Genomic DNA, 12,553 nt, shown 5'->3' with positions numbered 1-12,553 from the left:
ACCGTATTTCCATAGATTTAATGGTGTCCTATGACCCCTGCCCTCTGAAAATACATGTTTGTAGGAACAGTCTTTGTGCTCTATCCTTGGAATGCTGCAGTATGGGGCCTGGTCCCATGGATTCTTCTCCATCATCCTCTATGCATCTTGCCCTATTTTCGCTTGCCCGCATCAGCTGCTTTAACCCAAATCCTCCTTACCTCTCACACCTGGGCTGTGTTACAGCCCCGTCTGATCACCTTGCTTGCAATTTTTAACCAGCCCTAACTAATCATCTACTGCCAGCCTGATCCTTCAAACTCCCTCTGAACTGGTGTCCCCCACTGTATAAACATTCTAGTATTTAATTCACTCATTTAGAGCTGCCCTCTATTACCTCCCACATGCACACGGAATAGCATTCTCCAGAGGCCAGAAGAGTGCAAGCCCTGGAAATATGAAGGTGTGTGGGACGTGGGCCCTGCTCTAGGTGAGACTAGAGTATGAGTGAGTGGGACAAGGCTGCCCACTGCCACATAGCACAAGGCGTCTATGATCAGAGCAGGGGGAGGTCAGGGAAGACTTCCTGGAAGAGGAGGCATTCCCAGCTAGAGATTGAAGTGGATGCAGGAGATTCCAGGCTAGGGAAGGAGCATGTGAAAGCAGCAGGGGTGAAGTGCAGTATGTTTTGTGCTGGTGAGTAGTGACAAGTAGTGGCTGCTGGAAGTGCTAGTGGCACACTGGCAGGGGAAGGGTCGCCATTCCCCTAAATGCCATCAGAAGAAGTTGGACTTAATGCTATAAGAAGTGGGCCTGAATCTCAGTCTTCTGTTGTCAACTGGGTTACGACGGCTTGAGGAAGATAATCCAAAAGCCAGTGTTCAATCCCAAAGCTACCCATTTTCCACCTTGAACAAAAAAGGGTGGTTTGGTGTCAAGATGGATTTTTCCTTCAAGTTTTAGGGTGAAACTAATCCTATGTCTTTAAAGAACATCGCCCTTCCCTCTCCCCCAGAGATGGATGACGTGGGAGAAATTATTAAGAATGAGCAAACCAGTTGACAGTGAACAGTCTTCTCCTCTAATGAATTTCCTCATCCCCAGCCTTTGCCAGAGCCTCTTGAACATTAAATCAGAGAATGATTATTATGTGATATCTTTATTAATTAAGGGAAACTAAAGTGCCCAGGCGTCTTCAGCTGAATAATGAATTCAGAACATGGGAGCCCATCACCCAGGGCAGAACTGGGTACCAAGACTTGCCCATGCTCAGCTCAGGCTGGCTTCTCTCTCCTGGGCATGAACTTTTTATGGTCAGGGCTGCCTCTGAGTTCAGCCTGGACTGTACCTGTGTATCCTTTCACTAGGGCTGTCTCTCCATTATCCTAAATCTCCCCCATGTTAGGGAGTGGTTGGATGTTGGGGGAAAGAGTAAAAGTCATTAGTACTAGGGAGTGGGGTGGTGGTGGTGGTGGGTGGGAACAGGAGGCTCTCTTATCTCCACTGGTAAATCCAGCCACCACACTCATCTGCAGAGCACCTACTGGGTGCCAGGTACTGCCGGGTGCTGAGAGATCTACTGTTGGTCACACCCCCCAGAGTTGCTAGCCCTGGCGCAGACAGCTGGACCTGTCTCTGCTACCAAAGGTACCACAGTCACCCCTGGGTAGAATGGGCATTAGCTTTGGAGCTGAAGACTCAGAACCAAGTTCAAAACCTTCCATGGTCTGTGGATCTGGGGCACTTCCTTCTACCCTCAGCAGTCCAGGGAGGTCAGCATCACTGCCCTGTCCTGCTGCCCTGAGGATCCCACGTACGAGTGGACAAGAACCATTCACTCTCTAGGGGATACTGAAGGCTGTGTGCTGGGTACCAAGGATGCAAGGAGATAGACCAGATGTGCTGGGAGTCTGCTGGAGACACAGTCTAGTGGGGCAGAAAATCAGACCCATTTCATTATGCATATGCTAATGAATAAGAGCTGCCACAGGGCAAGACTAAAGGAAGAGTGGGTTCTATGAGCTTAGAGGGGCCAGAAATGGCTTGATTGAGACATTGAGTCAAGACAAAGCATCCCAGAGAATGTGGGTCCCCAGCAGAACTCCAAGAAAACGGGCTGAATCTGGTGAGGAAAGAAGGAAGTAGAAAGGAACAGTGTGATCAAGGCTGTAAGAGAGGTGTGAACAGCTCACAAGAGGATTAAACTCTAAATGCATCTTTGTAAGAAACATTCTGGAGTTCCCATCATGGCTCAGTGGTTAATGAATCCGACTACGAACCATGAAGTTGTAGGTTTGAGCCCTGGCCTTGCTCAGTGGGTTAAGGATCCGGCATTGCCGTGAGCTGCAGTGTAGCTTGCAGACGCAGCTCGGATCCCGCATGGCTGTGGCTCTGGTGTGGGCCAGTGGCTATGGCTCCAATTAGACCCCTAGCCTGGGAACCTCCATATGCTGCAGGAGCAGCCCTAGAAAAGACAAAAAAAAAAAAAAATTAATTAAAAATAAAAATAAATTCATCTTTGTAAAAAAACATTCTGGAGTTCCCATCGTGACTCAGTGGTTAACGAATCCGACTAGGAACCCTGGCCTTACTCAGTGGGTTAAGGATCCGGCATTGCCATGAGCTGTGGTGTAGGTCGCAGACACAGTTAGACCCCTAGCCTGGGAACCTCCATATGCCGCAGATGCAGCCCTAAAAAGACAAAAAAAAAAAAAAAAAAGAAACATTCTAACCATTGTGCACATCTGCAAGGAGGTGCTGTGTGTGCCAGGGTAGGCTGTCCTCTAAAACCTGAGGACAACATAGAAGTGTCCCCATAACTATGTTTCTTATTTCCCTCTGCACCTTGGTTGGGTCAGGTGGTTTTGCGAATGGCTGTGAATGGAAGCAATGCATTCTGCACCAAGGCCAGGGCTTTAAGAAGTCGTTATGCTCTTTTCATACTTTCTTCTCCATCTACCAGGGGACGTGAGGTCTCAGGCCCCATGCAGCCTGACCTTTAGGAGTTTTACAGATGGATTATTCTCAGGGTCCATGAGCTCCTTGAAAGTATGCCAAATTCTATGCAGATGTGCATGTGTGCATTTTTTTCTGGTGAAAAAAAAAATTAGCTTTCACTAGTGTCTCAAAGGAATTCCTAAGATAAAATCGGTTAAGAACCAGTGTAGAGAGTGGTGCCACAAGATGGAAGGAAACTGTCTCCGAATCTCCACCTGGAGGACAAGGGTTGATTAAACCAACAACTGCATCAGATTATTGTGTATGCAGGAAAGCAAGCATTGTTGTGTTGAACCCTGAAAACCTGGGAATTTGTTACCCTGTTATACACATGGGAAGAGCACTTGGCTGGGTCAAGAGACCTGGAATCCAGGCCACACTGACCCCACTGGGGTCCTTGGCCTTGGGCCAGTTACGTGGTCCACTCTGGTTAAGTGACTGGGGAGGCTGGGGCTCTCAAAGGCTCTCACAATGCGCTTTCCTGCTTTCCTTCCAAGGTCCTCCGACTCTAGGATTAATGTACAGATCACTGGGGCTTGGGGAGATAAAAGTGGTGCTCTCGGCACACAGCAGTCTGGCTTCTGTCCCCACCCCGCCACACAGCCTCCGCTAACCAAGGTCTCCAGGGACCCCCACAGCTTCAGCCTCCTCTTCCTTGATCTCTTGGAAGCACCTGACTCTGCCTGTGGCTCCCTCCCTTTCCCTCCTTATCCTGCAGAATCCCATGCTCCTCCTATTGGGCCTTTCCCTTGGGCTGAGTGGGGTACAGTGAACAGAGTCAGAAGACCTGAGTTTGAATCCTGGCTCTATTTACTAGCTGAACATGGCTAGACCTCCATGTTTATTTACCAAGCATGGACTGGTAACTTGACAGGAGTGTTGTGAGACTTCAGTGGCCTTTGAAAGGTGTAATGATTGACAAACTAAGGACTTGGTGTAAATTTGTTGAATGGGTGGATGCCCCAAAATTGCAACATCTATGACCAAGTGAAGTCACGTGGGCCAGTGTCTACACTTAGTAAAGATGCCCAGTTCAACCTCCCTGCGGGGACTGAGCTGACTGGGAATCTAACTCCTCAGGCTCAGAATTTCACCTTAGCCTTCAAGTTAATTAACAAAGTGGCCACCAGAGGTCAGCCTCACACCCAGAATAGAGCTCGTTGGGCATTGCTGTGAGCTCTTGAGGTTTGGGATAGATGTGCTCTTAGTTTGCCAGCCCCCTCCTCGCCTCCTGGACCCAATTCCCAAGTGTGTGTTGCTTGGGAAGAGTGGTTCCCCACTCCAATAAGCATTTTTCAGACCCAGCAGGGGGTAGAATTCAACTCAATTCTGATACTATTTACCCAGAGATAGTGTCAGATCCTGTGGGTTAGGAGTCAGTCCTAGAAGACGGCCTCAGAATCTCAGGGATTGAAATAAGGGACCGAGAAAAGTATCCTTTCCCAGTCCCACCCCAAACTGGGACACCCTCTACCAAATTCCTCTTTGATTTAGAAGTACTGAGAAGCCAGTGAGGGAGGGATGTGTTAAATTACTGAGATGTTAATCATTGGAGACCCCACTGCCCCATTCACCTTCTCACTCATTTCCCCACAAGAAACTCTCACTATTGCGCAAAGTGCCAACAGCCTCCAAGAGAAACAGATAAAAGGTACACTTGGGCGGGGGGCAGTCAGGGTCACCCAGCCTTAGACAAATGCTGGAGAAAGGAGATCTTAAGAAGGACAGATTCGGGGCCCAAACCAACCAACCCTGGATCCTCAGGAAGCAGTTTCAGGCCAACTCCAAGGCAAGACACTGAACAAAACCATCTTGATGCCAAGGGGAACTAACAGGATGTTAAAGAGGTGATAGGGGTGTGCGTTCACAAGACTGAGTGGACCTGAAAGTATAACAAGTCACGAGCATGTGGTCTAGAAAGATGGAAGACAGGAGAGGATCAGCATCCTGCTTCTGTGTCTTGCTCCAGCTGATGGGGCTTCACTCCCAACAGCTGGGTAACAGAATTGTAAGACTAAAAAACATACTGAGCTCTCAGGTTTGAAATTTCAAAACCCCCAGGATGTCAGGACGGGCCCTGATGCTGAGCTTGGCTTGAGGGCTGCTGTGTTTTGGTGGGGGTTGGAGAGACAATGCCAGTGGAAGCCTTGAAATGAGACCTGAAATGGACTCACTCTAGGTAGCACTTTTCTCTGTGGGTTTTAAAGGTGCACTCTGTCACCCAAGTGGGAGAAAACAAAATCAAAACTAGATGTATTGTGGAAGGGACTTTGGATGATCAGAGACCCTTCCATCCCCAAGACTCTGTAAGATGTTCAGCAGCAAGAGAACACTGATACAAAACCAACTTGCAAACAGAATGAGTTTAATTTTTCATTGTAATTAACTCACATATCATAAAATTCACCCCTTTAAAGTATTACTTCAGTGCATTTTAGTATAGTGCAGAAGTATACAACAATCACTAATTGCACAGCATTTCAAAACCTCCCCAAAAGAAATTCTCTACCTATTAGCAGTTATTCCCCATTCTCTCCTTCCCCAGCCCCTGGCAACCACTAATACACTTTCTGTCTCAACGGATTTGCTTATTCGGGTTATTTCATATAAATGGAATCATACAATACATGGCCTTGTATATCTGGCTTCTTTCATTTAACATAATGGTTTCAAGGTTCATCCATGCTGTAGCATGTGTCAGTACTTTTTTTTCCTTTTTAAGGTTGAACAGTACAAGAAATATTCCATGGCAACATTTTGTTCATCCACTCATTAACTGATGACATTAGGGCTGAGTGTATTTTAAAGGAACAATTATATAAATGCATTTTCTGTCCACTCCTTCCCTTGAATTAAGGAGAATCAGTAGCAAAATGAAGCAATGCAAGCAGGCAAATCAGTTTGCAACTGGTACTTAGAAAAAGGAAAGCACCCATGACTTTTAGGGTAGGTTACTAAGGAATGGGGCCAAGACATAGGGCCTAGTTTAAAAATCCTAATGTGCCCTAATCCCGTTTCTGAAGTGTCTAACCACTAATTAATCCACCAGGAAGTCCTTGGATCAGCTGGAAGAATGAAAAGCCACTGTCTGATCATTGGCTTCTCATCTGTATTCCAGAGACTCTTAAGGTGTCGTGGAAGTAACACAGGGCCATCAACAGGGTTGGGGTGCAGGTGGATAAGCCTCTGGGCCCAGGCCCCATCCCTGCTTTAACTAGAACAGCTCCCATTTTAACTGCTTCATTTGTTGAGGTTCCCTCTAAGAGTTCATCTGGAACAAATAAAGGGGGGGATCCACGGCTTAAAAAAAAATACTTGGCAACCACTTGCAGATGGTTGTGGCATCCGCGGCTTGGTAGCCGTCCTTAGGAGTCCTTCTGAGGAACCTTGATGGTGACTGTCTTCACCTCTGTGTAGGCCTTAAGCCCATCCTCCCCCAGCTCCCTTCCATTGCCAGATTCCTTAAAGCCTCCGAAAGGTGTGTGGCAGGTGACAATGTTGTAGGTGTTCACCCACACTGTCCCAGCTTGGAGGGCCTGTGTGAAGTACATGGCTTTGTCCAGGTCCTGAGTGAACACGGCAGCCGCCAAGCCATACCTAGTGTTGTTGGCCCTCTCGATCACCTCCTCGATCCTCTTGAACTTGAACAGAGGCTGCACAGGCCCAAAGATCTCCTCCTTGGCGATCCTCATGTCATCTTGCACTCCACCAAAGACCGTGGGCTTGATGAAGAAGCCTCGCTCTCCAAAACGCTCCCCGCCACAGAGAAGTTTTGCCCCTTCCTTCTGGCCAAGCTGGATGTAGCCCAGGATTCGCTCAAACTGCTCCTTGTTCACCTGGGGCCCCTGCTGGGTGTCTAGCTCAAAGGGGTTCCCAACTTTCCGCCGCTTAGCTTTCTCCACGGTTCTCTCGAGAAACTCATCATAGATGGATTCCTCAACGAAGGTCCGGGAACCTGCACAGCAGCACTGGCCCATGTTGAAGAACAGGGCTTCATGGCACTGCTCCACAGCGTGGTCCATGTCGGCATCAGCCAACACGATGCTCGGACTCTTCCCACCCAGCTCCAGGGTGACTCTCTTGAGGTTGGAATCACCAGCCGCCTTCTGGATCAGGTGGCCCACCTCGGTAGAGCCAGTGAAGGCAACTTTGTTGACATCCATGTGATGGGCGATAGCTGTTCCTGCTGTTGGGCCATAGCCTGTGAGGATGTTCACCACCCCAGGGGGAAAGCCCACCTCTTTGATGAGGGAGGCCAAGTACAGAGCAGAAAGGGGGGTCTGCTCTGCCACCTTCATGACCACAGTATTGCCTGTGGCAAGGGCCGGGGCGAGCTTCCAGGCCTGCATGACCAAGGGAAAGTTCCATGGGATTATCTGGCCACAGACGCCAACGGGCTCATGCCGGGTAAAGCAGAAATGCTCACCATCCATGGGGATGGTCTTGCCATGCCACTTGTCAGCCCAGCCAGCAAAGTACCGGTACACCTTGATGACCTCATCCAGGTCCAAGGCGTAAGACTCCTGGAAAGGCTTGCCGTTGTCCAGGGTTTCCAGCGAGGCCAAGTAGACACGATCCCGCTCCACTAGATCAGCCAGGCGGTTCAGCAGCCGGCCCCGCTCTGAGGCATCCATCCGGCGCCATGGAGACCCCAGGCGGAAGGCCTCACGGGCTGCTTTCACTGCCCGATCCACATCAGCCTGGTCCCCTTCAGCCACGTGGCCAATGACCTCCCCTGTGGTGGGGTTGACTGTCTGGAAGGTCTTCTTGCTGACCGCATCTTGCCACTCATTGTTGATGAAGAGCTGGTTGTAGCGGATGTCCGGATTGAGGATGGGGCTTGGGAGGGCTGCTGCAGAGGAGTACGGGGCAACGGGGCGGCACAGGCCAAACAGCCGGGGCACCAGGAAGTGCAGCATGCTGAATACTCTGGAGAGGGACAGGAGCCAAGGTGAACGGGGACAGGGCCACCAGCTCAGACGTCCCAAGATTCTAGCATAAAGGGATGTCACCTCTGAAAACACGGCTCTAAGGGCTACAAGGGCCCTGAAGAATGCTCTGGTCCAAGTGTCACACCCAATGTAGCCTCCAGCTCAGTCCCTCACCTCTTCTGCATCTTCATTCAAATGTCCCCTTCTCTATAAGGCCTTCCCTGACCACCCTTTATAAAACTGCAACTTTTACCAGCCCCAGCACTCTCTATCCCCCACACTGCACTTTATTTCTCCCCAAATAGTATATGTACATGCTTCCCCTCCCCCAATAAAATGTCAGCTCCATGTGAGCAGGGATTTTTTTTTTCCTATTTCATTCATAATTCTAGGCATAATTCTATGTCCTTCATGCCTAGAATTATGCCAGCTACAGAAAAGCTGCTCAAATAGGTAGTTATTCAACAATATACTGAGGAAACAATAAAATATCCACCAAGGTTGTTTACAAAGGCTGTTTAATTGACCTCAGGGTGGAGTAAAAACCGAAGAGACTCGGCGACAGAGCTGTTCTCTGACAGAGGAGCTTACATCACTTCACCTCTGTGCCTCAGTTTCCTCATATGTGAAATGCCTCATGGGGCTACGCTGAATGGGGTTGTGAGTACAAAAAGCCTGGCACACGCATCCAGGTCATCGGAGCTGGGCGGCACCCTCAGAAACCAGCCCAGGCCAGCTCCCCAGGCACAGTCAGGCCTCAGCTTTCCCAGGAGTGCAATGAGTACAGCAGCTGGAAAGAAGCCTTTGTTTATTCTTGCCTACAACTCTAAAAAGTGTAGACTTGATGAAAATAACAACTCTAAACACCCTATAAAATTTAATCCATGAAACTTAAGTGGTATATAAAGTTCCTAGATTCGCTGAAGCACATCTCTACACATCTGCTGTCTCACTTGACCTTATCCCACAAGCCCCCGAAAGAATTGCACCTGCCCTACCCCAGCACCCCTACCCCCTGCCACTGGGCAGGGAGAGGAGCAAAGAACTTATCCAGGGAAACAAGGCCCCAGCTAAGTCCCCAGCCCCACACAAATGAAAGATTCCTAGGAAGCCATCCCTTGGGGAGAAGCTGAGCCAGCAGACCTGACAGGGGTGCATGCAGGGTTCACTCTGTTCAGGACTCTGACCCACGCTGGGACAGAAGCGATCTTGCATCCATTAGGCCTGCGTCTGAGGAGGGAGGAGTCCCTGGGGAGGTCAGGATAAGGTGGATGGGGGGGTTAACCAATCCACGGGGTAGGGGTGGAGGGGGCTAAAGAGGGCAAGAGGATTGATCACAGACCAAGGTTGGCAAGGCTACTTTCATGCACAGCCAAGGCTGTTTCTATTCTAGGGACCTACTTGGGGTCGCCTCAGGGGCCTCCACCATCATGTGGGTAGAGAAGTGCTCACAGAACATCATACTTTACAGTCTGCAGGCCATCTTCTGAGCAATCAATTCACCTGAGGCTTCTAGAAGCCCCAAGAGAATTTAGGTTGATGATGACAACCCATTCTGGAAGAAGGTTGGGGATCAGAGAGGTTCTGGGACTCACTGAGGACACACAGCAAGTAAGAATAGGAGCCTCAGCCTGGATTCCCACAGCCCTATCTTTGTGTTTCCCCCCTCCTACGGACAACTCTTTTATTAGCGCCCACTGTGCCCACTGGGTCATCGAGGACCGGGTAGCGCCCACCTTATCCTTTCTGCTGGAGGGAGTGCGTGTACTGGCCTCACAGCTACAATCCGGGGCTCTCTACTACAGTGGGCCCAGTGGCGGGGAGCGACGAGGTCAAGGTAACCGGGAAGATTTGAGGTTTCAAAGGTCTGTGTCTTCAGGGCCCCTCCGGCGCCACCCAGAGACCCGGTGTGGGAGGCGGGGTGGGAAGCAGGAAGAGGTTCCCACAGCGTTCCCTCGGGCGGAAAGGCGGGCCCCCAAATCGGGAAGCCGAGACCCAGGGAGGAAGCCTGCGTTGCAGCGAAGGGAGTCGTGGCCAGTCCGTGAGAAGTGGGGGCCGAGGAGAGAGGGGCGCCAGTTACCTGCAGCAGGCTGGAGCTCGCGGTCTGTTTTGGGATCCGACTCCCCCAGGTCTAGTCTGGCCACCGGCCCGGGGCTCGCCACAGGCCCCGCCTCCGCGTAGTTCGAAGCTCAGCAGCCAATGAGGCTCCGCCTGCGCCCAGGGCGCCGCAGACCTTCCGCAGCGCGGCCAACGCCGCTCCTACCCCCAAGCGCTGGCTGTTCTATGCCTTCAGGATTGGGGGGGGGGGGGGTGCTGCTAGCTCACTACCCTTCTCAAGGTCTAGTGGCCCCCTATCCCTGCGAATATTCCGCACCATGCAAGCGCTCCTTCTCAGGCATCGCCACGCAGAGCTAGGGGTCCTAAGACGCACGTTTGGGCGCGGAAACAAAAATCCAGAAACGATAGGACTTCAAAGGTCACACATCAATGGGAGCCTGGGCCCCAACTGTATTTTTCCTTTCTCCTTTGCACACAATGCACCTTATTAGGTTACCATTCTCCCCCGCCCCCGCGCGCAGTGCCCGAGTTTTGTGGAAGTTCCCGGCCAGGTAGGGCCAGGTATAGAACCCGCGCCACAGCAGCAACTCAAGTCGCTGCAGTGACAACTTGGAATCCTTAACCTAGGATGCCCAGCAAGGGAACTCCTGAGTTCCTATCCTTGAGGCTCTCCTTAGCCTCTTCTGTGCCTTTCCCTCTCTCTCACTTCTTTTTCCTTGGTTCACTAATTTGTCTTCCACCTTCACTGCTCTTTTTCCCAGTAGATTTTATATTTGAGCTTTTAAAAGCTGCATTGGAGCGGGGGTGGGGTGGGGCTAAGGACACCAAGAATATATGCACAATGCAGAAAGCTTTGAAAACACAGAAAAGGTTCCAAGAAGAAAAAAATATTATCTTCAATCCTTTCACCCAAACGTTACCATCCATCTTGCTGATACTTTTTTCCTCTGCATTGTTCAAAAACTCTTTTAATGAAAATGAAATCATATGGTGACTTCTTTTTTGCTGCCTTTTAAAAGCAATTTACTCTGAACCTTTTATGGTGTCACTAATTAATTAAATGGCAACATCATCCTCTCCCGGGTGGCCTAGAATTGTGTGGTAAGATGGCTTGTTGATGGACATGGAGACTGTTTCCATTTGTTGTTGCCATACGGGATGCTAATTCCTGAACCTGCCGTCTTCCACCGGCTCCACCTCCACTGCACCCTCCTGGTTGGAGAAGTTAGGAAGCTCTGAGCAGGCCCCCAGCCTCATTTGCAGCTAGAGTTCTGAATGTAAACTAGGTGGTGCCGATTAGCAGTACCACTGCCACATGTGGCAGGTGGAGGGTACAGTCCTGCTGCCTTTGGGTCATCACTAGTATGATGGCAGAAATGTGAGGTTTTCTGCATTCTTCTCCAGCTCCCTGGGTATGAGATGCCTGCTGCAGCTGTGGTTCCTTGACTCCAGCTACTTGTTCCCTGCTCTTTAAATCATGGCCTAAGGACTGTGTCTTGAGCTAAATAGCCCCCAAAGTGGTCTCAGAGGGTAACAAGGCTGGTGGACTCTATCCATCTTGTTCTGAGTCAGTCCTGAAGGTCAAGTCCTCCCTGATTCTCCATCCCTCTGGCCCTTCCAGCAATTCTGTCAGCACCCACTCTCTCTCTTAAATCTCTACCTCTCCATATATTTAGAATATGCACATTTTCCTGTTTGAACCTGATTAATTTATATAATTCTTTCCCTAAGCTACAGCTCCATGGAGTCTTTTGTTACCATGTCATCCTTAGGATGTTCACAGTCCTTGCTGCAAAACTTAATTCTTCACTAGAAGCACTACATCTTGTGCCTTGCCACATCTATGCTCATGTTTTCCCAGCAATTGTGTGGCCCCTTGCAAAGCCCTGTCTGCCTCCATGCCCCCCCCGCCCCCTCACCCCACCACCCTCACCCCAGCACATGGCCAGCCTAGCACCCTTTGGGCATTTGGCATGACATTCCATGGTGGATTGACTTAAGGGTTATTTGATCAGTCATTAACAAGCCTCATTTGTAGAGGCAGTGAATCCATGCCAAAACAACTATCAGTCTTCCAGTGGTCAGGCCTCTTGGAAAGCTGGGGCAGGTGTGAGACGCAGTAGCAAACAAGAAGTGGCCCCTTGGGGAGAGGATAAAGGCTGTGTCCTGTGAGGAGCAGCTGAAGGAACTGGGAGTGTCCACCTCTCAGAACTCAAGGGACAGGACTGCACCCTCCAAGGCTCCAGAAGGCAAAAAACAAGATGTAGTCTGTGGGGTCCTCGAAGGCAGCGCCAGACCTGTGAGGGAAAGTTAGAGGGGGCAGAGGAAGACCTTCCTGACAAAGCAGAACTGGCTAAGGATGGGTGGGAGGGGCTGCAGTGAGCCCCCATCACTGGGGAGTACCAGGAGGGATATGAAACCATTTGGCAAAATCCTGTAAAGCACCAGATAAGGACTGAACAAGATAAGTGGTTCCAAAACTTAGCTGTGCATCAGAACTGCCTGGGGAGCATCAAAACAAAAACAAAACATGCTTTACAATCTCCCTGGCCTTACTTTCAGAGATTCTCAATTATTATATGTTGGTG

At 50.1% G+C, this 12,553-nt stretch overlaps 1 protein-coding gene across 1 annotated transcript; it reads right to left on the bottom strand.

Moving 5' to 3' along the window:
* On the bottom strand, positions 5,322-10,244 carry ALDH1B1 (aldehyde dehydrogenase 1 family member B1). The gene is made up of 2 exons (XM_003353586.5): positions 9,988-10,244; positions 5,322-7,905 (listed from the first exon to the last, which is right to left on the bottom strand). The coding sequence occupies exon 2, from the start codon at positions 7,893-7,895 to the stop codon at positions 6,342-6,344; it is 1,554 nt and encodes a 517-aa protein (XP_003353634.1). The 5' UTR covers positions 7,896-7,905; positions 9,988-10,244; the 3' UTR covers positions 5,322-6,341.

Source organism: Sus scrofa, chromosome 1, assembly GCF_000003025.6.
Source record: "Sus scrofa isolate TJ Tabasco breed Duroc chromosome 1, Sscrofa11.1, whole genome shotgun sequence".
NCBI classification, from domain to species: Eukaryota; Metazoa; Chordata; class Mammalia; order Artiodactyla; family Suidae; genus Sus; species Sus scrofa.
Note: the sequence above shows the minus strand (reverse complement) of the source record. Positions and strands in the feature narration are given on the sequence as shown.

Bases quoted from the DNA above. Each gene is read 5' to 3' on its own strand.
- ALDH1B1 (XM_003353586.5), bottom strand. From the start codon at position 7,895: ATGCTGCACTTCCTGGTGCCCCGGCTGTTTGGCCTGTGCCGCCCCGTT.